This window comes from Psammomys obesus, unplaced genomic scaffold (assembly GCF_907164565.1).
Source record: "Psammomys obesus unplaced genomic scaffold, mPsaObe1.curated_primary_1811, whole genome shotgun sequence".
Taxonomy (NCBI): domain Eukaryota; kingdom Metazoa; phylum Chordata; class Mammalia; order Rodentia; family Muridae; genus Psammomys; species Psammomys obesus.
Genome location: NW_026596064.1, coordinates 2,779,429 through 2,804,878, shown reverse-complemented (window position 1 = coordinate 2,804,878; position 25,450 = coordinate 2,779,429). Strand labels below are relative to the sequence as shown.

Here is a 25,450-nt window from a genome sequence, read left to right as displayed (position 1 = left end):
TTTTTTTTTTTTTTTTTTCTGAGACCGGGTTTCTCTGGGTAGCCTTAGTTGTCCTGGACTAGCTGGACAACTAGAGACCAGGCTGGCCTTGAACTCACAGAGATCCACCTTCCTCTCCCTCCCCTAGTGCTGGGATTACAAGCGTGTGCCACCACACCCTGCAATTATAGACTATCTTTAAACACTGAGCTTGATTTGATTTCTAAACTACCTCTAACCTCCAGAGTTCAAGCCCTGCTGTCTCCCCAAAGTCTATTTGTGTAGATCAATGTTCCCATGTTTCCAAGGCCTTCTCCTAGGTGCTTTCCACGTGATCCCACTCAGTGTTCATTAGCATGTATAAGGGGGAGTGCTGCTGTTCCCATTTTAGAGACAAGGAAACTAAGGCTAAGGGTGATGGAGACAATGTGTGCTTACCCACCTTTGTGAACTGTCTCTATGGAGAAAAATTCTTGTTGACTTACAAAGGGGGTACAGGGGTATCACCGCTTTGTGTCTCTTTTAATCTAAGTCGTCTCCCTATGCCTCTGTCCAGAGCAAGGAGCAAGACTAGTTATGGGGTTTCTATGACCCCCAACAAAATTCAAAGGTCCAGTCCCTTGCTCAAACATTATTAAGAAGTTTGTGAGCAAGCATTAAACTAAGCCAAGAGCCCTCCCTCCTAAAAGCAGGGCATACCTGTGAGGTGGCCGTGGCAAGAGAGATAAATTAGTTAAAAGACACACTCGTCAGAGAAGACAGTTTGCAAATGAGGTAAAAGAACAGAGCAAAGGAGGTTTGAACTCGGGAGGAGAGGGATTCTCAGGTTTTTAAAGGCATAGTGGTCAGTGTCCACAAAGGACCCTCCCTGCCCCCATCTTCTGGATAGCCAACCACAGTCCATGTCTGTGAAAATTCTGTGTATCTGAATTCTATTCCTAAAAGCCACCCAACGTCACTGTGGGCACCCCAAAGGAGTCTGTCTCACTGTGGGGTGTTTTATTGGTGCTTGGGAACACCGAGCCCTGGAGGGATGCTTTATATAAACCTGCTGCATGTCATCCACTTGACCATGCCCCTCAGCAACTGAGACTGAGGCAGCCAGTTCCTTCCTGTCCGGCCCTTCAAAGCGTTCCCACCTTTCCTAAAAGCCCTCGGGTAGTTAGCAGGCTCTGGAGTGAGGGCTTCCCTGGAGCAGGACCAAGGAGCCGATGAGGGTTTCCCCAGAAACCTTAACGCAGCTCGACTCTTTAGAAGGTTAGAACATACGTTGCAAAGAGCTAAGCGCTCAGTAGATATTTATAGAAGGAGGCAGCAGGGCAGAGCCCAAGCTGGCATCAAAATTTGGCTCTGCCGCCTACTGGCTGAGTGACCTTGGGCAAGTAAGTTAATCTCTTTAATCCTTTGCTTCCTCCCTTGAAAGTCTCCAAAGGTTGCCAGGAGCATCTGTGAAGTATGTCCACAGTAGTGCAAGTTCAGCAACATTTGTTGTCGAACATCAAGCACAAGGGCTAAGCATTGTCACAAATCACTGATAAGCACTAACAATGTACATCTTTGAGGGGATGCCAAGTGAGACACGGTTCTCATTCAACCATTGTTACACAGACGGGAACCTGACATGGAAAAGTTGGAGGAAACTAAACCTTGTATCCATCTGACCAGTGGGAAGATAAGCGTTAAGTCAGCGCCGCCAGGTTGAGCTGGAGTGAATTCTCCTGGATTAGAGCTGGGGAGAAAACTCCTTCCGCTGGCACCATGAGGTGGCAGGGTTTGAGGGGTCTGAGTACCGGAGATTCTAAGGCTAAAAACTGAAGGCTGGGTTAAGGTATGGGGTCAAGACTCTGAGCTCACAGGGTAGCAGAAGGAGCGGGGTGGGAGTGAGCGAGGGGAGGGTGCCGGGCAGATGCCAGGTGCTCCTGGAACGATTAGTGTTCACCAGCTGAGGCCATGAAGAACACAGCTGGTCAATACGCGGGTGGCCCAGGCAGTCGGGTGTGGAAAATGTGACTCCTCTCATCGCCGAGGCTCGCTGGCCTCACTCCCACCTCTCCCCAGCCTTTGATGAACACTGAAATGGGTGGTGGGAGCATGACATAGAGGAGCATGTTCCATGGGTGCCCCTTTCGAAAGTGCAAGTGCCCAGCATTTACACCGTTTACATAGCAAACTCCTTTATCTGTCAAGTCACCCCTTCAGAAACCTCGTGAACACCCCCAAGTTGCAGTCTAGACACTTGGCTTAAACAGCAGCAAGGGGAGTTCAAATGCAGAGCCCAGTGCAGTCAGTTGGGCTTTGCCTCCCCACCCCCCACTCCCCAATACTCAGCATCTCCAGATAAGTACTCGGTGTGCCAAACTGTCTGATCCTGTTCCCTCCCCCCACCCCAATATGTAAACCGATGTTTTCAAATATTTGGAGTATGGAAAAACGCCCACATGAAGTTGATTGTGGTGTTTTCTATTTTTATTCTTACTCTTGTGGGTATTTTGTAGAGGAAATGAAACCCTTGTGCTTCGTCCATCTTTAAAGCCAGCAATGGTCAAATGGGTCTTTTTCTAATTACGTCCCTCTGATGACCTTTCTCGTGCCTCTCCATCACACTTGTAAGGACTCTGAGAGACACTGGACCCATTCAAAGCTCCCAGTATCCCCCGTTGCAAGGACACCTGACTGGCCTTTTTATCTCAGTCAGAAGCCTGATTCCTCTTTGCCATGGAACCTAACCGCAGTTCTGGGGATTAGAGCTCCAATACCACCAACATTATTCTGCCTGCTGCAAGTCTATGACCTTGGGGGATTTTTCTGAGAATTCGCTAGAGAAATGCCTTTAAAGTGCCCATCCTGGAGTCTGGCACAATGACAGTAGCTACTCATTTTAGAACTGTTCTCACTAGCGAGGTAGAGCCTCGCTAGTAGATGTAGCAGATGAAGGTCGTGTTAGCCGACTCAGAAGTCTGGATTCTCTGAGGTGGATGGGTAGCTATCTCATGGTCGGAGGGTGAGGCACCAGGGTAGAAACATTTGGCATGTGCTTTGTCTCGATTTAAAAAAAAAAAGAAAAAGAAAAAAGAAAAAGAAAAAGATCTTCAACAAAATATCGACCTATTTTCCATCATACACTTTAGTAACACATCATGCAGTGTTTTACAAAGTACATGGCGTTATTACCGTAAATCATTTAGAAAGCAAACAAAAGCTAAAGGGAAAACAGCCATTGCTCAGAAACACTTGCTGCCTGTGAGTGCATTTCAGCTGTGGGAGTTTGACAGGCACATCATGAAACACATGTGATAGCTGTTTTTATAGAGGTGAATGGGCTGCTCTCTAAATCGTTTTCTTTAGACAAGCCGCTCAAGCTCAAGTCTGTGCCTCTCGACGCCTACTTTCTCTCAGCACTTTCCCTGTACAGTTTTATTTCCTTGAGACCACACTGTATACACTGATTTTAAACATTATCACATTATTACGGTAGCAATAAACATTATCTCAGAGGCATCTGTAGGCCGTAAGAGGAAAATGATGAAAAGCAACTAATCAGAGTAAGTTTATCCAAAGTGAGGATTTGATTAATATTTTCCAATTTAAAAAAAAAAATCACAATTGTTTTGTTGAGTCAATAGGAGAGCTTTAAGAGATATTATTCAAGTCCCTCTGCAATGGAAGTAATTCTCTGGCATGCTGTGCAGCTCTTCTGTAGAGGATAAATAAAAGCTGAAAAGGTCCTTATTCTCTCAGTTCCAGTCCCTGTACGTGCTTTGGCTGAGTCTCGATAGGACCCATTTCTGTTTATTAATCAGGGGCAGTCGGTTGCTGTCCGCACCACACAGCAGTCAAGTTTTTAAGTGCGAGTGACCTTGAAAGCATGGAGTGAGTGCTTAGAAGATAGTCTGCGGACTCAACAGTGGCCATCACCTGAGGAGGACTCTGGTGCGCACTGATTGAATTGATACAGTCGTGCAAGTATAAGACAGAGGTTGTCAAGTGATTTTAGGGAGAAATTTGAGGGTCAGAGGAAGAAGATCCACAAGACCACACTAGTCACGGAATAGGGGAAGGCACTCAAGACCTGCCAGGCCCGTGGGGGATGGGGGGCTCCTATTAAGGCCAGGCCTGTCTGTCTTCACAGCTTCAAATGTCTGACCGTTCTTCTATGGCTCCATATGACCTGTTTGCCTGTGTGGCCAGCCAAGAAAAGACACAGCCAAAAACAAAGTTGCCTAGAGAAGCCACAGAGCCAGCTAAGGGACCCTGTGAGACCTGTAACCACAGCGCACTCATTTCCTTAGAGAGAACCAGCAGGAGCAGGGGAAGTGAGCTTCAGAGAAAGGATGCTCACAGGGCACCCCTCATCTCAGCTCAGGAGACATGGGGGCGGGCAGTAGGAGGGCTTGTGCTTGCAGTAGGAAGACAAAAGTTCTGGGCCAGAGTCGTACCGAAGCCTGAAACGAGATACCGAGAAAGGTCGTGGGATCTCTTGTAAGCATTCCCTAAAGCAGAATCCTAGATTCGTCGGTGATGATAGCACACCACTCTCTTCTCAGCCCAGGGCTATGTTCACTACACCATTAAGCCACCCCAGATAGGTGGCTTTGCCAAACACACCAGGACTGCCTGGAGTGTTGTGGCCAAGACATGTCTCGCTTAGTTTCTAGTGCCGCTAAGCTGTCCCTTCGACCCACCCACTGCCCCCGGCCACACCCTAAACCTGTCTGTTTGTCTCCCTCACACATGGCTGTTATCCTGATTTCACCTCACCAACGGGGTTCCATTTCACAGCGCCTTAAGCTCTTGTGACTTTTACACAATTCCTTCCCTTGCAAGCTTCAGTCCGACCTCCGGGCTGGCTCACCCCATCCCTCTCACCTTCCTGAGACGCCTGCCCTCATGCTCTTCTCCTCAGCCAGTGTGACATCTCCTCTTCCGACCTGACCGTCACCTAACTATACACCTCTGATGCATGGCAAAAAAATCCTTTGAGTTCTTTTTTATTATTATTCTTTTCAAGGCTCTGTTACACAGAGAAACCCTAGCTTCTCTACCTAGGTAGCATGGGCTACCCTAGTGTCCCACACACCCCCTCCCTGGCTAACCCCAGCCCTCTTAGAATCCATCTGGAAAGCTTTTGACACATCTCCTCCCACTATCAATGTCCTCTTTAGAGTGGACTGTTTATTATGGGGGGGGGGAGGCGAAACTTAATTCCACTAACTCATTTGGCCATTTTCCGCTCAGAATGGTCTCCCCTTTTTTGGGACCCACTGAACTTAAACTGGAAAGGTAGAATGTTGCTCATGCCACCAAAATGCACTGGGTGCCCGTTAATATTTTGTGGTAGCTAATATCACCCTAGAGCGGGAGGATGGACTACCACAGCCTCTGATTGTCTGAACCCCTATAGCCTACATGCAAATGGAGAGACCGTAGCAACCCCATATTGTAACGAAATACCACCTGTCCAGGACTTGAAAGAACAGGGATTTATTCTCTGGAGTTCTGAAGGTTAGAAATCAGAGATCGAGGGACGGCTGAAGTGAGTTTATCTCCTAGGCTTAGAGAGAATGTATTCCATGACTGTTTTCTGATGGTTGCCCGCACTCCTTGGCAGTCCCTGGCTTAGAGAAGCCTCCTCTCAGTCTTCTTCCTTGGTTATGCCACGGCACACTTCCTGTGGGCCTCTAGCTATCTCTCCAAATAGCCACCTTCTTCTAAAGTCACCATTCGTTGAGTTGCACTCGCCGTAATCTAAGACAGTCTCGTCTTAACACCTGCAAGACCCTGTTTCCAAATACAGTCTCATTCATCATGAGGAAACTCCAATATGTCCTTTATTCAGTGTAGACCTCAGCACCAACAGTCTCCCAAATCCTCACACACAAGAAATAAGATTACATGAATTATGGTGAACCTGCTGGGCAGTGGAGGTGAACATCTTTAGCCCTAGCACTGGGGAGGCAGAGGCAGGCAGATGTCTGCGAGTTTGAGGCCAGCCTGGTCTTGAGCTCCAGGACAGCCAAGGCCACACAGAAAAACCCTGTCTTGAGAAAGAGAGAGAGAGAGAGATGATTATAGTGAACTTTGTTTTAACACGGGGACAGGAACAGTAGGTAGGAACAACTAGTTTCAAAAGTGGGACTAGGTCTCAAAAGGAAGGTGAGGAATAACAGTTTGGGAGAGAAATGAGACTTCAGCAAGGGCCCATGGAGTCAGGCAAGGTAGGAAGAGGGAAACAGCCTAGGCAAAAAGCAAGTGTGAGAGCACTCTGGGTATGAGGCAAGAGACAGCACAGAAGGAGGAAATCACGTATGAGGCAGCTTCTGAGAGCTTGGTATCTGCTTAGGCATTTGCACTTTAAAAGTCAGGTGAAGGAACAGTGTTTCTCTGTGTAACAAAGCCTTGAAAATAAAAAACTCAAAGGATTTTTGCCATACATCAGAGTCTATCTTTGTAGTTAAAGCTGATTTGATTAGTGTATTATTCTAACTTATTTTTTAAACTATTTCACAATTATACTTACTTTGTCAAAAAAAGAGATTGAAATACAAAATGAAAGGGTAATAAATGTTCTTAAGAAAGGGTCAAGCCAGGAAGTGGTGGCACACACCTTTAATCCCAGCACCTGGGAGACAGCGGCAGGTGGATCTCTGTGAGTTCCAGGCCAGCCAGGTCTACACAGAGAAACCCTGTCTCAAAAAAAAAAAAAAAAAAAATCAGTGATTTAGGTTTTTTGTTTTGTCTTGTTGCTTTTCCAAGAAAGGGTTTCTCTGTGTAGCCTTGGCTGTCCTGGAACTCTCTCTGTAGACTAGGCTGGCCTCAAACTCACAGAGATCCACCTGTCACTGCCTCCCGAGTGCCGGGATTAAATGTATGGGCCACCAAGGCTGACAAGCGATTTAGTTTCATTCCTCATTTAAATAAATGTTTCTTTAAAAAAAATTTTAGCATACTTTTTGTTTGCGTGTTTGTTGTTTTGTCTTTTCAGACAGGGTTTCTCAATATAGCACTGGCTGTCCCAGACCTCGCTTTGTAGACCAGGCTGGCTTCAAACTCATAGAGATCCACCTGTCTTTGCCTCCCAAGTGCTGAGATTAAAGGTGTGTGCCCCCCTCGCCAGGCTAATTTTAATGCACTTACTACTTAACTAAAGGAATTTTGGAAGCAGCCTCTCCTTCCTTTCCATCAGGAAAATGATTGACTCATTAGTGAAATAAGTTGTCTGTGAAGAAATCCTGAGAACGAGGCTTTCCAGCTCAGGACACACCGCGATGGTGTCAAGTGTAGACAAGAATATAGACATGTTCTTGGGTTCAGCATGCAAAGAGCTGAGTCTTAGCCCTCACCTTGCCTCTTATTTCCTGAGCCACTGTCACTTCCTTGATTCTTGGTGTTCTGTGTGTATCTCAAAAAGCGCGTAGAGAAATTAGTCTAGACAGATAAATACATTTGAAATGGTTACTGTTCGTTACTGTGGGAATTAGCGAGGAGGCCATTATGGCCACATGTCTGCTGGTTCTACAGACACAATAGGACTCTAATGCAGTGTGTGGTGCTGTGGCTCTCGTCCGGAATAACCTTAGCTTTGGACAAGACTCCAGCCTCCTTTGTGGCATAAAGGCCCTCTCCGTTAGCCCTCTGTAGAGTGCCATTGGTTCTCTGCTTTGAAGCCTGTAAGAGTGTTTACATTCTGAGGTGGGGGGACTGGGGTCCCATCACTTCACTTTTGACAAAGAAAGCATTTCCCGATCTCCTAATGCTCTTCAGTCAAAGAAGGGCTCTCCTCACCCCAAGAGTGCACTCCATGGCCTCCAAATGCTGGAGTGTCAGGGACTTACACAGTCACCGATATTTGTGTTTACTGAACACACACTCAAGGAGAAATTCCTCACTCCTTAGTAACAAGACACTTTCTATTCTGTGCAATAGAGAACTCCTTTAATCTTGAGAGTGGGCCTTTTTGGAAAGCATTCCCAAGTGCCAATCAAGACGAGTACCTTGCGTTGCCTTTGAACTCGGTGTACCGAGGGTATGCTGGTACTCTCCAGCGTCGGGCTCCCGTAGGGCCCCTGTAGGGCCCAAGGTAATGAGAAGGTCTTGGATAAGTTAAAATCTCCAGCCGTTCATTTCAGTGAAGCTTTTGTTGGGAGTTGTGAATACCCTGCTCCAGCTGGTGCTCAGGTTCTCTCTCTTCCGAATCAGCTCGTCTCTGAACTCGGTGGGGAGAGGAATGCCCAAGGCTCATAATCGAGGGTTGAGGTGAAAAGGAAGTACATTGAGTTGATGGCTGGGGTCAGGACTTTACTCACAATCATGCCCCCCAATCTAACTACTGAGTGTGGGTGGGAGGTTGGAATAGTCAACAGATAAGTCAGTGAATTAAAACAGGTAGATAACCAGTTAAGCCAATAGTTTGCCCTTTGTCACTGAAACTTTACAGTGTAGCGTGAAAATTCTTGCATAATCTTCATTTGTCAAAATGGAAAAATCCAGGAGAAAGACAAATGTCAACAAGGGCATCTTTCCCAGTTCTAAAAGGTAAAGGGGTAATGAAGTGCACTGAATTTTTGCAAACATGGCCAGCTTACGCTTTTACCCCACGGTAGCCAGTGAGCCCCTGTGTTAGGACTCATGTCCACATAGGCCTGCTCCTCAGATGGGGAGGACCAGGCGGGGAAGGAAGTGGAAGAGGCACTTTGAAGCAGCTCCTGGGAGTTCTAGGAGGAAATCACAGAGGCCTATGTGAAAGGAAATGCCGGCAGAAGTCAGGGAGCTGATGTCACTGAGATGGACAGGTAGCTGTGAGGCTTCAAGGAGCGGTGAGGACTCCAGCAAACTGGAGAGCAGAAGAGACTCTATAAAATGAGCAGACCGTACCCAGTTTCAGCCAGTTGTTGTCAGAACAGCAAACAACGTGGTATTGATTTCTCAAAAAAATGGGGGGGGGGGCTCGTGTGTATTTGTGTGTGTGTGTGTGTGTGTGTTGTGTAGTGTATATATGTACATATATATACATATTTATGTGTGTTTGTATAATTTTATAACTGTGTAAGAACACTTCTAGGCCTATAACATCGTATCCCTCCAAGCTGCCATACTGGCACCCAGGAATTATAATATAAATCTGTGATGGAAGCCAATGGCATCTTCTTCTTGTTAGACTTGATCTACAGATTATTGATGCTATTGGTGTAGATAAGTCTCCTACCAACAGGGAATGAAGAGGTTTCAGAACATTTGAGAAGTCAGTATGTTGGCAATGACAAAAAATGTTCCAAGATACCATAAAAGACATGATCCTAAAAGAATAATCAGAGGACCTGAAGTCAAAAGTCTGATTCAGAAATGCATGCCAAATGGAAGCAAGGAAGAAAAAAATGTGCGATCCTTGTTTGGGGGTCAAAAGAAAAAGCATGAGGTTCTAGCAAGGATGATAGATGTGGGTCTTCCAGAAGGCAAAGGGCAGGACAGCTAACAAAGTCATCCTGAACTTAGACCCACAATGAGCTCCCAGGGTTACCTTCTCTGCAGGAAGTAGCATTGGCTAATGCAAATTCCCAGGATGTACAAGGAATTCATCTAGAAGATGGAAAGAGAGAGAGAGAGAGAGTGTGTGTGTGTGTGTGTGTGTGTGTGTGTGTGTGTGTAAGGAGGGTGGTTATTCAGCAATTGAATATACTTGCAAAGATCTAAGAGAACCATTGCTTTTTCTGTGCAATGTTTGAGAGCCTTTAATATGGGCTCAACCTACTGAAAATATGCAAAAACAGAACAAAATACTTTAGGCGATGTGGCCTCTTTCTGTAGCGAGGCTGAGGATGACTGTTGCTCTGTGTATCGGATTAGGACACTCGGATAGGGCAGCCCTGGCAGGAACCAGAAGTTTATCCCATAAATCAAGAGGAACGCTTATGGCCAGAGACCTGGAGACCAAGCAGCATTGAGCTTTTGAATGAGCTCTAAGGAGGATAAAGTTTAGAACGTTCAAATGAAACTCTACAACCGCGGCCCACTGAGGGCAGCTGGTGTGAGCTAGAAATAAGAGGCTTGGCAGAGGCGGTGCCAAGCAGTTCTCCCAGGGAGCTGACAGAGCAGGCCCACAACTGAGACAGGTCTGAGACCCGCCTGTGAGAGGGGCAAACGGAAGGAGTCCTTGGAGGAGCAGGGTGGGCACAACCTGGAACAGCCTTGGAACAGTGCTAGACATTGACAAGAGATGGCTCCTGTAAAATGGAGTCGCTGAAACAGATGTTAGGAACACATAGTCAAGCGTAGGACGTCACAGACGTCAGAGTAGAGGCAAGGCAGAAAGCATATGGTGGAGATTTTGAAAGAATGCAATGAAAGGGATTGTGCGGGCAGCATCTAGCAAGGCTTCCTGGGCAGTCAAGGTTGTCACTCTTCTACGTGAGTTCCGTGTTCTGTTTTGTTTTTTAACTGACACGGGAAGGAGACGGACTGGGGGAAGGGAGGGACTATTTACTAAGCATCTGCCTACCTGGTCAGTTTTCTACTGGTCTTGAGGATAGTTTCATGACTCGAGAGGCAGAGGAAAGAAAACTCCTTTTCTTGGACATTATGTGACCAGGAGGCACCCGACTATGATGGATGGAACGGACGGCTCAGGAAACTTAGCTGGAGCCGAATGGCCGCCTGGTGCTCTAGGTCAGCAAAAGGAATACTACCCAGCGCCAAAGCATGTCTTCTCCCACCCTTGTTGCTCCTGCTAATCTTCATCCCTCTAATTACATCTCCAGCCCAGGCTCTGGAGTCACCACCATTGACTTCAGGTTAATAGGGTCTCCAGATTTCTTTCCCAGAAAGTTGAGGAAAGCAAAGGCATCCCGTCCAAATCCATCAAGCCATAAGTGCTACGTGCATTTCCAGTCGTAACTGAACCACTCACAAAGCTGCAAACCCCTCTTTGTATGTGGCAGTGGGTTTGCTTTGGCCTTGTGTACATAGCAAATATAGTGTGTAACCATACGTATAGTCTTAATTTCCCCAGCGCTTCCAATCCAAAGATGAAGAAACTGAGCGACAGAGGCATTGGCTTTGCGCAAGGCCACAGAACAGGTGAACGTCTACGGCATGACTTAAACGGAGCCTGTCTGGATTCTAACCAGAGGCCTGTTCAGCTAAGCCAACCGTCTCCAAACCCAGACAATCGTGCTCTGGGTAAGTGGCTGGTTGGCCGGGTTAGTGTCAGAACCCAGTCTCAACATGACACTGTTTCTATGGGTGACATACACTCAGAATGACAAACAACTGGCTTAAGCAAGGGACTTTTGTAACCTGACCTATCAGATTCATGTTCAGAAAGGCTGGGTTGGGGGGGATGGAGAGAGCAGGCATATCCAGCCCACATTCTGACTCCATGAGATCATCGAATCGGCTTTGCATCTCCCAAAGCACCTCGTCAGACCCCTTTACAAACTACCCCAGATAACCTGCACGGGAGCGGGATGTAAGAATCGAGGGAGGAACCCTTTGCTGGGTAAAGCAGCTGTTATGGTGCAGGGCGCGTGCCATGAATGAGAACCAACATTGTTGCCAACGGCTGTGGGCAGGTTGAGCTGGAGAGGAGAAAGTCTCCCGAGGGGCCCTCCCTCCTAGCAAGTTATTGGAGATGAACCGTAGACCTGTGTCTCAACAGAAAGTTCTCCTTTATAGCCCTGGTTGGTCAGGAGCCAGGAAATGGCTTTCTTCAGCCAGAGGCTGTATCAGCCAAGGAGCCTCCTTCTCTGGCCTTTGGGGCTTAAATTCCAATAGGCCGTTCTCACCTACCTGTTCTGACTGTCCCCAGTCACCTTCCGGTTCAGGCTTCAAGGGCTGATGAATGGGTAACTGCTGGAGAGCGGAACTAAGTGCAGAGCCTTGAGCGTTTTTGCTAGCGTCCTCTCCCTCCAAGCCAAGGCTCCTTTCTGTCCCAGCATTTGACAGTGCTCACTGATAAACACCATAGCCTGAGGCAGGCACATTTTGTAAGAGATTCTTGTTTGTAGTCACTGTTTTAGAGGGGAGAAAGAAGCTGTTCCCTGGAGGCAAGCACAGATAGTGACACCTCAGAACTCAGGTCCCTAACCCTAACCCTTGGCTGCCTCCCAGAGCTGTGACTAAGTTAGTTCCGTCTATCCACAAAGTGAAAAGTGGTGGTTTGTCCATCACCATGGCAGGTGATGGGGACTTCAGAGAGATAGTATGTGAGCATGCTGGGTAACCACGGATTGTGAGTCTCAAAGGACCGTGACCTTTCTTTTCTTTATTATTTTTTAAGCTGAGTTTTTATTAAGTGTACGCATTTGTGCATGCCTGGTTCGGAAGAGGCCCGTGTCATAGCATGTCTGTGAAGGTCAGAGTAGGACTTTCCATAGTGGGTTCTCTCTTTCCATCTTTAAATGGGTCTCAAAGTTTGTCAGGCTTGCGTGGCAAGTCCCGGTACCCACTGGCTTCAGACACACAGCCGTCCTGCTGCTTCAGCCTCCCAAGAGCTGAGATTCTAATTTCTTGTCCCAATTCTTTACTTAAGGGAGCTTTCTTCTGGGCTGTGTCTGGGCATGGCCCTATGAGGTACGCTGGAGGGATTTACTATTTCAGACTTTGGGAGGCTTTATCACGATTGGATGCTCCCTGGAGAACATGTTCTCGGGCCTGTCAAAGCAGAATGTGTCCACGGTCCTCAAAAACAAGCTGTCTCCAGGGGAAGGGGAAAGCCAGCATCATGAGGCTGTAATCCTTCCGAGTTCAAACTTAGCCTTGAAAGGGGAGAAGATTCTCCAGCATAGTGTTTGGGTTTGGCCTCTTAGTACTACACTTTTGACCAAGTGTGGAAAGCAAAGACCAAGCACTCTGAGCAGTCCCACAGGACCCCAAGCAAACACAGCCAGACAACCCTGAGCTTGGCTCCTATCAGCCTCAGACAGGAATGAGAACTAGCGGTCACTTGCTTCTACGATTCTGAATATTCCACTTCTCTCATAGGCCTCTGAGGCATGGTAATAGGAGCCAGGGACAGGAAAGTAGCCAGGACTACGGAGTCCAGGGCAGGAGCTGTCCTTAGTGTCCCAACTCTACACGCCCAGCTGTATCGCCCAAGACCAGCTCAGTTTCCTAATAACACACCATGAACCGGGTGCTTAGGATAGAACCACCTTGCAGAGTGGGTCCAGCCACTTTTTAACAATGAGAAAGCACACAGTTTCTAACCATCTCCACTACTCTCCATGGACGCCACACTGAGTAAGATCTCTGTCAGCCAGAAATCCTTCTAAGTTGTACTTCATTTTCTCATTATTATTATTATTATTATTATTATTATTATTATTCAACATTCATTTGCCATTCAGTCAATATCTCTTGATCCCAAGCAGTATCAGTATAATTGATATAACCTCTGTTCCATGTTTTCCTTTAATTCATTTACTTATTTAAGTTTTCTTGAGACAGGGTTTCTCTGTGTAGCCCTGGCTGTCCTGGAACTTTCTTTGTAGACCAGGTTGGCCTCGAACTCACAGAGATCCACCTGTCTCTGCTCCGTGTGTGCTGGGATTCCTTTTTGTTGTACTTTTCTTTTCTTTTTGAGACAGGGTCTAACTGTGGAGCTCCTTATGTAGACCAGGCGGGCCTTGAACACACAGAGATCCTCCTGCCTCTGTATGCTGAGTGCTGAGATTAAAGGCATGCTCCATCACCACCCCCCCACAGTTTTAGTGTTAATTTACTTTTCTTAATTAATTTTACCTTCTTCCCTTTCCTCCCTCCAAACCCTCCCACATGCCCCTCCATTCTTTCTTTCAAATCCATGGCTTCCTTTTCCTCCATATTAAAAAAAAAAAAAAGAGGTAACTCACTAGTTATTTTATGTGGTCTTGATTACGATTAAATGCACAAATAACTGTTCTATAAGAAATGTTGACAGTGGGGGCAGGGTATGGTTGTCAACACCTTTAATTTCAAGACACATAAGGTCAAGGCAGGTGGATCTCTGTGAATCTGAGACTAGCCTTGCCTTCATAGAGAGTTCCAGGAATTCCAGCCTAGCGAGAGACAGAAAGACACAGACAGAGACAGAGAGACAGAGCGGGCAGGCAGGCAGACAGACAGACAGAGCCACTGACAGCAATTCATCCCTGTATGCCTTGGAGAGTCCTAAGAACTGGTGGTTCCTCTGGCTGGAAACTTGGATCTCAAAGACCATTTAAATGCAAACTGTCACCTGTGAGATTCACCTGTAAAACATCCCCCATGTGAGACTTTAGAAGTGTGTGATCTCACAGGTCATTGAGAGGATAGCACACCTACACAATGGCATGCATCTTAAGCAGGTTTATCACTGACCTTATTCTTGGGCCCGTTCTTGAACATTCCCCTCTTTTTGCCTCCCCCATGTCTGTCCACTCCTTCCTGGTCTCAGGCCTCAGTCTTCTCGTCATTCATCACACTAGGCCTTTCCGAGTGCCATGAACACAAATCCTGTCCCAAGTATGGAACAAAGCCAGGGAATACCTTGGAAGCTGAAATACACTGAGCCAACACAAATCTGTTGGCAGGCACAGCAGGCACAAAAGTCCCATTCAGGGCACACAAGAACAGCTATTTATAAAGCCCCTTCCTGATTGCTGGGCGTCTACTTTCCCTTCGACCAAAAGGGCCACTGCCGCCTCTTGGAAAAGATTATTCCTTTCACAGCTCCGTGACCAAGGGTCAGCCGAGTGCCCCATTCTGTGAGCAGCAAGAATGGCGGACAGCATGCAGGGTGGATTAGACGTGGTGACAAGCCCTCTGATGGCTGAGGGCAGCTGAGGGTGCCAGCGGCACAGATGGCCTCCGCAGCACCTGTGAGGTGACAGGCACGGGCCTGTGGGGACTGTCAGACATTCTGGCCCCTGACATGAACCCACCTGCCTTTGCTCTTTTTATTTTATTTTTTTTTTAATTCTTTGCATACATTTTGGTTAGCATGATGACTACACTTCCAAAGGCATTTGGAGTTTGATTGTGCACAATGCTCACAGAAAATAACTCCAAACTATGACGTCCATCATTCACTGATAACCCAGCTGTGGCTACCTGTGCTTTTTTCATGTTTCTGGTTTGCTAGATCTCCATTTATGTCAGTGACCTGATCTCGGTCTATTCTTTCAGTAGAAGTAGCAATAAGATAAACAACTACTCAGAAAACCCAATGTCTCAGTTACTTTCCTATTTCTGTGCTAAGACACCATGACCAAGGCAACTTATAAAGGAAAGTGTTTCATTCGGGGCTCATGGTTCCAGAGCGTTAGAGTCTATGACCATCATGGTGGGGAGCACGGCAGCAGTCAGGCGGCAGGCTGGAGCAGGAACTGAAAGTTAACATCCTTCTCCATAAGAAGGAGGCAAAGAGAGCTAACAGAATGGCAGGTACTCTGGAAACCTCAGATATTGCTCCCAGAGATACACCTTCTCCAACCTTCCACACCTTCCAACTGGAAGGCCACACCTTCCAATCCTTCCCAAAGAGTACCAGCTACTGGGCACCAAATATTCAAGTATGTATTAGTCTACGGGGGCCATACTCATTCAAAATGCCACACCCAAAACCATTCATCGTTTTCTCTGAAATAGACTCTGTGAGCAAGTGTCCTTAACATACAGAAATGACCTGTTGGCTAGATAGAGCTTTTCCAATACAGGACACCCTCTTGTGGGCAGCATCTGTTCCACCAGGCCTCCCAACCCAATGCTGACTGACACAGAAGGTCTGATGAGCTATTTCAGTCATGAGCCATTCAGGGAACCTGGTTATCAAAGTCTAAACCACAAGAAGGGATGCCTTCAGTTCAAGGGCTCTATTTCTAGAAATAACTGTAACGTTCTCTGTGTAGACTTCTAAGCCCAAAGAAATGTTTTCATGTTTTGACTTTTGATGACTTCAAAAGCCTGTTGCCCTAAAAACTTCCTTGATTCTCAGAAAAGAGCCACTGGGAACTCAGGGTGTCAGAGGGGGGCAAACATTCCACTCTGCTGGTGCCATGAGCAGCAGCTAGCTGGGTTTTACCTTTGGGCCTTCTTGAAAACAGCCTATTCATTAGCTGTCAGGATGATGTATAATTCCAGCCCTTACTAGCTGACAACATAAAAGAATATTTTTTAATTAATCTTCCTTTCCCCTCTTCGTCTATCAAATGAAAAGACTCAACTAACGCATGTGTAATTGGTGTTATTTTCTTATAAACCAAACGAAACTGAGACAACCAGAACCAACCTCAATCAGGAGTCACTTTTGTTACCTATCCCGTAGCTGAGAGCCCCCTGGAGCCCAAAAACGAGGACCTGAGGCTTCAGGAATGGGTCCACCTGGGGAGATCAGAACCCAGGAGACTGGGAGCCTCGTGGACCTGCAGATCAGCCCCTGGGGTTACGGGTTAGTCATCTCCAGCTGCAAAGTGATTATGAGGGAGGGGGATAGTGGCCAAAGAAAATTCAGGAAGAGAGATGCAGAAAATGTGTTCCAGCAGTCATTAAAAACGTTGTTAGTTTTCTCTTCTCCAAAACATATTGGCCACCTGGGGGGAAAAAAAAGTCCTGCCCTTACTTCTAAAGCCAAAGGGGAATGAGTCTTCCAGTTACTGTGTTTCTTGGCAAAAAGGAAGGCCACTCACTGAGCACTGACTATGCGCTAAACCCCAGAACAGGGCTTCCCATTCGCCACTGAAGCTTCACGGCTTCCTTGGAGAGGGAAAAACTCATTCCACTTTGCAGAAGTAGAAAGAGGACTCAAAGAACCTAAATAATTGTCCAGATAAGTAGGTGACAGAGCAAAGCCTGAACCCCACTCCTTGAGGCCCCAAATGCTCTGGTCTGTGCAACAGAAGAAGAAGCATATAGGAGGCCAGGGTCACATTTAGCTGCAGAACTCTCTGACAAGATCTAGGAGTGGTGCGGCTTGGGAGGGGTCTCCCAAAGAGAGGGAAGAAGAGTGACCGTGTTCTCTCCTCAGCAGAGAGATGGGACCGAGCCTCCTGCCTCAAACCTCCTGTGCCTCTCCGCTCTTACAGAAGGCTTTGGAAGGGGCTGTGCTGTGATGATTAACGGAAAGAAGGATATGGCATAGCAGAAGAGAATCCAATTTAAATAAGTAGTATCTGCTTCCTGGGACTAGTATAAGAATTTTAAATAAAAAAAAAAAAAAGTTTAAAAGAAGCTGGGCATGGTAGTACATGCTTGTAATCCCAGCACCTGGGGAGGCAGAGGCAGGCAGGTCTCTGTGAGTTCGAGGCCAGCCAGCCTGATCTACAAAGCAAGTCCAGGACAGCCAAGGCTACACAGATAAACCCTGTCTTGAAAAACAAAAAAACAAATAAACAAAAAAAAAAGTTTAAAAAGGGGCTAGGGCAGAGTTTCTCAACCTGTGGGTCATGACCCCTGGAAGACCAAATGACCCTTTCACAGGGGTCATGTACCAGATATTTACAATTTATAACAGTAGAAAAAAATTACAGTTATAAAGGAGCAACGAAATAATTTTATGGTTTGGGGTCAACACAACACGAGGAACTAAATGAAAGGATCACAGTGTTAGGAAGGTTGAGAACCGCTGGGCTAGAGAGATACCACAGCAGTTAAGAGCACTGGCTGACCTTGTAGCAGACCCAGTCTCCAGCAGGTCCAGTCTCCAGAACCCACAGGGACCCTCACAATCTTGGAACTCCAGGTCCAAGGCATCCAATGCCCTCTTCTGTACTCACGGCACTGCGTGCGTGTGGGGCACAAACATACATATGGGCAAAATACTCCTACACATAAAAATTAAAAATAGAAAAAGAAACGTGCTTAGCAGACTGAAAAAAACCAAGGGGCTTCGGGAATCGAATTCATTGACTCCTAACCCCAAAGCACGGATGTTAACAGAGAACAGATGGGCTGTGTTAGATTTTAAGCACAAGAGCGGCCTGTGGGCCAGTGGGCCAATGTTAGTCTTGGTGACACTACTGAAAATACAAGAGCCCCGTGAGGAGGACATGCATTTGTCCCTTGTGTGGTGTGTGGCCCATAGGAGGTGTCAATGTATTTTCAATATACTTGGATGTTTGGGTAGAGGGACACCTGGGCCAAAACCAAAATCCCTTAGTTACAATGAAGACCACCCCCAGAAAGCTGGTCTCCCGAATGGGTGTCTCAGGAAGCCAGCCTGCGTGTGCCATGCTGTCTGCATGCTAAATACCTTTTTAGATACTCCTCACTCCTTAGGACTAACCCTGCCAATCCTCCCTGGTACATCTTAGCCTCCAACTCTCTCTCTCTGATCGCTATTTCAGTGCCATTGTTCAGGCCTCTGGCAATTCTCTTCTGGACCCGTCCACTACACCCAAACTACTCCCGAAGCCTCCGGCCTGCATCACCCCTCCTGGCCCCACTCCCTTCATCAGGGGCAGGAGGATCTTTAGAAACGCAAACTGAGGCTTTGAGAGGACAGTTGGCTTCTTGGGCAAGCCTGTGAACCTGGGTTAGATCCCCAACAGCCATATAGGGGAAGCACAGACTAGCTGATGGTGAAGGGCACCGGCCAGTCAGGCTGGCCAGAGAGTGAACAAAATAGTGAGAGGCCCTGTCCCAAAACATAAGCTGGAGAACAGTTGAGGCAGCCACCTGACACCAGTTTCTGGCCTCCAAACACCTACACACCCACATGCACACACCCACAAGAACATGCAAATAAACCATACACACACCAGAACCCAGTAAGAAATCAGGTGGCTGTCACCATTCCTGCCCTCACCTCCACTTAAGGATGGCCCTGACTCCCTGTAAGCTTCGGAATCAAGCCCAAACACCGGCATGTCCATCCTTCACATTCCTGTCCAACTTGCCTCTGCGGCTGTGGCTAGCCAGTGCCCCACCCACCCCCACTTGATTTCTGTGTGCCCATGGCACTTGCCCTGACCCACTTCTTGGGGTCATGGTTTAGATGAGGTTTGTCTTCACCAAAGCTCAATTTGAGGCTTCCATTCCAGTGTAGCAAGGTTGAGAGGCAGCAGGGCCTTTGAGGGCCCAGCCTTCATGAAGGACCAATGTAGTTCATCGAAGAATGAGTTATTTTCTGTGAGGGGTTGTGACAGAGCAAGCACGGCTTCCTTAATTTGCTCTTGCTTCCTCTCTCAAACATGTGAGCCTTTCACACACACCTGCTTCTCCTTTTTGCCTCTTAGCCATGCTGTGGTACAGCATGAGACCTTCAGCCAAACCAGTCAGCGCCCTGTTCTTCAGCCTACAGCTAAATAAACCTCTTTTCTTTATAAACTGACCAGCTCTTGGAGTTTTGTGATAGCGATGGAAATTAGATGAAGATGCTGGGCCGCTTCCTCATCCTAGACTGTTTGCCCTTTATCGTCTCTGCTTCCTTGCTTTCTTCTGAGCTCAACTTTAGCACCATTACCTTAAGACACTTGCCTTAACTGCTTCTGACCCCATGAAGAACCGAGTGTCCCTTTTTCTGTGTACCTGAGAGCTCAGTCTGGCGCAAAACAGCCTGCTTCCTTGTTCTCCTGACCATGTGCTGGCTCATGTATTCTGTATTTTGTAATTTATTGTATCTCATACTCTCCTCTCTGGTCTGTGATGACATGAATGTGTGCTGCATTAATTTTTTTATTATGTATATTTATTTGTAGAAGTGGATACACACACGTATCCAGAGGACTTTAAAACAGCATGTGGGTCCCAGGAGTCAAACTCGGGTTATCAGGCCTGGTGGCCAGCGCCCTTGCCCACTGCATGGCTCCAGCCCCAAATTAATATTTTGTTTTATATCGAAATGATATAAAACATGCTTAAAAACATGATATAAAATATGCTTCTCAGAAGCATATCTATCATCCTATCACATCTTTGACCAACCACATGACCAGTCCAGAGGATTAACAAGGGATTATGGTATGGTCTATGATTCTAGAAAAAAAAAAAATGTATTAAATTAGATATGAGGGGAACAGATCTTTAGTCAAAACTCCAAGCATACAATCTAACAAATACAACTGAATATCTTCCTTCCCAGCGCATATAAATACATAAATACATAAAGCCGACAGCTCTACAGCTGGGCAGCTCTGTCTTTGCTCTAATCCGCCAGCTGATAGCTGTGAAATGGCAGCGGCTCACGGTGAATAGGGTTATCTCAGTCAGTCTTCCCCACCATCCTGAAAAGCAGACCTTTTTCATTTGCTGTTTTGCAGATGAGGAAAGTGAGATTTTTAAAAGATTTAGCATCCCACCAAAGGTCACAGAGCTACCCTCAGATGGGTGATCGGCCGGTCCTATTATTCCGAGGTACCGACCTAGTCTTGACCTTTTAACCTCATTAGATCATCAAAGGAACCACTTTGGGGCAAAAATAGCTATGGCTTCCGGAAATTTTTATTAAAACTCTAAATCTCTGGGCAATAACTTTCAGAAGCCATGATTCAGACCAGCGGTGATACTTGAAAACAGGCTCGCGCGCAGGGCCAGCTGCCCGCTGCTGGGAGGGGATGCGGGACCCTAGAGTTTAGAACCACCACCTGTGCTCTCCCCGTAAGCTGTCTCTGGCCATCACTGACTGCTGAAAGGCTCTGTCCTTCCATTCCCCTGAGGAGTCCGTGTAGTTCCATAGTTGTCAACAGTTTTCATAGCATCTGGAGCAGTATGTCTCTGCTGGCCGTAAGCATAAGGATCATCTGGACACTCATAAAAGCACAGGCTCCTGGACTCCGCTCCACAGCTGTCAGAGTCTACAAATCAAATCCTGGAAATAGCATTTCAACCTGTTCCCTGGGGAATTCCGACGGATGCTAGCACCTGAGATCTACAGGCGAAGCGCCGGGTCCTACAACCACCAGCAGTGGCAGCAGCTTGTTAGAGAAGGATTCAGGGGCTCCACCCATGAACAACTAACCAAGAATCTTCACTTGAACAAGATCCTCGGGGTGATACACATACATGTTCCCACACAGGACCCCTCGATTCAGGACTGGGCTATGTCCCCAGTGGTTTTTCCCATTACAGCATGGATAGGAAATGAAAACACTTCGACGACACGGTAGGGGTACACATGAGAATGCCTGCTAGAACACAGGGCTCAGCCTGCCCCGGACCTCCCGTGCTACCCTGAGGACTGAAAAAAAGCAATGACTCACCAGTTGGTACAGTGGCACAGCTGACAAGCTCTGGCCTAAAGTACTCCCGACATTTCTCAGGGGTTTTTGTTTGTTTGCTTATTTGTTTTTTAAGATTTATTTCTTTATTAGGTGGACAATGTTCCGCCTGCATGCCAGAAGAGGGCACTAGATCTCATTACAGATGGTTGGGAGCCACCATGTGGTTGCTGGGAATTGAACTCGGGATCTCTGCAAGAGCGGCCACTGGTCTTAACTGCTGAGCCATCTCTCCAGCTCCCTCTCAGGGTTTTTATGAAGCACAATGCCCTACCCTTTCCTTAACTATCATTTAGTCTCACGGAGACCAAGAGCAGAAAGGCTGCTGCCCAACAAACTAGGTCTTAAAATCTTCACAGGGTAGAAGAACGCAGTCTTGCATTTAGGTTCTACATAAACTACAGGAGAAACGCAGAGAGCATGGCTGCCGTGCCGATGAATCGGCCACTGTGCCCAGGAAGAAGCAAGAGGCTTTATCTTCTAAAGAATCGCTCTTTCCCCCATGGTCCACAGAGCTGGGGACTAGCAAGCCCAGGAGGCTTCCTCCGCCTTCAGTGCCGAGAAGAATGTGGTTGTGTCTAATCCTTTCTTAGCAAAATCTGTCCGCCTATAAACTGGACAGGTGTCCCTCTCTTAGCCAGCCCCTGCTAACGGGGTGACGGTTGGCGTGGAAGGAATGGGTTACCAAAGGGACACTTCCTGCTGGGCAAACCCTAGAGCCTCGGGGACACCGCCTGACACCAAAAGCCTTCGGCTTCATAAGCACCCCACTGATTGATGTAATTCCTCTCTGTCCCCTAAAGAAAACGCTGGAGATGTGTAAAGCTCAGCTTGGCAAGCCCCCGCTTTGATGCAAATCCTCTCTAAACGAGGGGCTGCCGTGGCCTGTACGTGGGAGGACAGTGACCACTGCCTCCAAACGAGTCACCTTTATTCCTTTTCTTTCTAAATCCACATTAGTTCTCTCTCTCTCTGCTTCCCCCAAACAGAAAATAGACAAAGCATCGTGTTTTGGGTGTGATTCAGTGATGAAGTTTCCTGCATCTACCCTAAGACCACTTGTCCTTTAAATCCCAAAGACTGTTTGCTCTCTACTCTAACCATACCCAGAAGGGAGGTTTTCATGAAGTATAAAGGACAATAAGCAGTTCATGCTGTCATTTGGCACCTCCAGCTGACTTTGCCCAGGAAGGCTCCTTGAGGCAGCTCCCGAGGATAGCATGCCTTTTTCTGCCCTAACAGGAACCTCAGGGTACAATTAACAGTTCACCCAGAGTCCGAGATGTCTAAGGTTTGAGCAGATTTTCTCTCTAAGTTTCTGACAAGAACATGTGGGTAAACTTTTCTGTTCCTTGACGATCCGATTGACAAGTGTTGCAATGTAAGGTTAGGGAATTCAGGGGTTTCAGGGCCTCTGGGGCCAAAGAGCAGAGCTATGTCTCAGGACCAGTTCAGGTGTGGACAGTTGATGGAAACTGTCTCTCTGCTTCACGGTCCAGGATGAAGAACAAGCTGTGGTATTTTGAATTCGGTACCTCGGAGACCTTTGCCGCCACCTGCAAGAAGCTCCATGACCACATAGAGCTGGAGGTAAGCCCCGTGGGGGGGGGGGGGGGGCACTTCCAACCTGCAGCAGTTCCTGGAGCATCCCAGGTACCCTCAGGACCTACCCTCTTGACTCTTTCGGAAATGACCCAGCGTCTAGTCTATTTCGTGTAGATCATCCTGTCCCCATGGGTCTTCATGACCTCCGTTTGAGGGCTCCAGTTTTGAGGGGAAATTCCTTCTTATCCTGGGGCTCCAGGATCCTTACAGCCATAGTCATTCTGACCTTCAGCCATGCTTTCCCACTTGAAGAGACAGAGTTACCTGGGAAGGGAGCTGCTGCCAGGCTTGCTGTGGCACCGCAGGGGAGGCGTCTGGGGGCTGCTCGTTGATCAGGGCATCCGCTACCTCCCCTGCCTCAAAGGGCTGACTCATAGGCGCCCAGGACCAGTCCTGTGGGTGTGTAGCCTGCACTGTCACACAGCAACCAGGGATCTGAAGAGCTCTTTTGTCACCGTCTTGAAATTTTGAACAATTTCTTTTTTTTTTTTTTTAAACAAAGAGCTGCGCGTTCTCAGTTTGAACTGGGCCCCACAATTATGCGGCTCACCCTGTTGGTGCACCGTGTTTTTCCTAAGACTTCCAGTACTTGTAGCGGCCTGCCTCAGACGGTTTGCCTGCTGGCATCCCTCGCCTGGTTGATGAGCAGCTGCCCGCTTCCTGCCCCACTTCTGCAGCGCTGCTCTCTTGATGTCTTCTCATTGACTGCTAGGAGCATGTCTCTGGCCTACCGGAGCCGAAGTTCCCATGCACACCTGCTGTCTTCACTTGCTGGGCCTCAGCCCATGGATTCTTTGCTAACAATCCCACCTTCTGGTGGAATTCAGGCCCTTAGTCTGCTCTGCACTTGAGAAAAAAAAAACAAAAAAACTACAAAACATTCAGGCTTGTGAGAAGATCTCCTAACGTTGGCCCCCAACCCCCACTCCAAAAAAAAAAAAAAAATCTGGTCTAGAATTTTCTGTGAGCCGTGAGCCTCTACTGAGGCCTGGCCCACCCCTCTGATAGGAGGATTAAGCCAGTGGCAGAGTGAGAAGGCCCTGCCACTCCCTGCTGGAGGAGAGGCTGTGTCCATGCTCGAAGGGCGTGTTCACAAACAAAACACACAGCCAGAGGTTCCATAAGGCTCTACTTGACTACATCTGCAGGCCTCTCTCTTTCAGTTGCTGGGTTACTGACACCATGGTGAGAGGCACCTTTCTGCCAGCTTGGCTACAGGGCAGAGAGGTCCAAAGGCCAACAGCCTGTGTCTCCAGGTGATAAATGGCTGAGGCCACCTACACCTGGGAGAAGCCGAGCAGCCAGCCCTCCTCATTCATGCAAAAATCCGCAGCCTGGGAGCTGTGGCTAAAGGAGCTGAGCGTGGCAAACAGATCTGTGTGCCTTCTTCCTCTTGGCACTGTCCTCTGTTGGGGTCTTTTTAAACATACCGCAGTGAGGGACAGCCCTGCCTAACCGCGGCCAGCTGCAGACACACAGCGAGTGTTTGTTCTCCCTGCAGCTGGCCTTGACACTGTGCCCAGAATACAGCAACTCAGCTCCCCTGCCTCTTTGGCCCGCCCCGCTGGCTCCAGGCTGGCCATGCCTGACAGTCCCCTTGGGGTCCAGGACTCAGCGACACTTCCTCAATCACACAGGGAGTTGGGAGCCTGGTGGAAAATGACAGTGGTGCTTCAGGAGGGGTGGGCTGCCACACTGTGGGCTGCTGGGAGCTTTAAGAAGCACTTCCTGTTTTCCTTATCTCTTAATAATAACTCTCTCCGGCACTTATTATTCATGAGAGTGAGCTTTGGGAGTTGGGGCTAGGAGGCATGTGACAGTGGGGGGGGTCGGCCGTGGACTGGGACAGGCACCATACCTACATCCAGAGGACAATGGTGGACAGTCCCAAGTGGTGTGTGCAAGAAGAGACTCTGGAAGACAGAGGGTAGGGCAGGCAGGTGAGTGACAGGTGTAAGTAGGCTGGGGACCCTCCGGAGAAACCCGGAAGGGAAGCCAGTAAGTGGCCTTCTACATGTGGCCTGAAAAGTCAGCACAGGATTCTCCAGTTCCTGGTCAGCCAACCTGGGAAGACACCGTTCAGACACTGCTGGCCTTCACTGCTTCCTATGCCACAACAGCAGGGAGTCCTCCCACCCAATGGAAACACAAGCTGAGACCCGGAGGGTCAGAGGAGGGAAAAGATAAGAGGGGACAGAAAAAGTCGGTGTGTCAGCTGCCTGCCGTCACACATTACTGTTTGGTACAGTGACCTCGGAGACAAGTACTACCACATTTTTAAAGGCTCAGATGCATCCAGTCAGTTGACACAAGGTCTTTGCCTGAACTACAGAGACTCCAGTCCTGGAGTGAGCTGAGCTTAGAAACTAGTAAACCAATTCATCCACCAGGGGTTAAAACTCAGCAAACTCTCCTGCCTCAGTGCAGTGTCTTCCTTCTTCCTGGTGTGACCTGTGTGTGTGTGTGTGTGTGTGTGTGTGTGTGTGTGTGTGTGTGTTTATGTGGTCATGTACATGTGCGACTATGTCAGTGTTTGTGTGTATATATGTGTAGTGACAATTCTGGGATTTTAGTTTTTCAAAAAACACAGAAATATTGTAAGACTGTGTTTTTGTTTTAATCCCAGGTGTGGGGACGTGGGGCTGTTTCGACTGTCCACAGCAGCTGACTGTGATTTGCCTCGTGCTCTAGCAGAGGCGTGG

General features: G+C 47.8%; 1 protein-coding gene across 2 annotated transcripts in view; it reads left to right on the top strand.

The window, feature by feature from the left end:
* Dgkg (diacylglycerol kinase gamma) overlaps positions 1-25,450 on the top strand; it is a 192,616-nt gene that overhangs the window by 111,955 nt on the left and 55,211 nt on the right. For both annotated transcript variants that reach the window (XM_055625066.1, XM_055625065.1), the window contains one exon: positions 22,643-22,733. In XM_055625066.1, the coding sequence (XP_055481041.1) occupies positions 22,643-22,733 (91 nt within the window). The remainder of the gene's footprint in view (positions 1-22,642; positions 22,734-25,450) is intronic.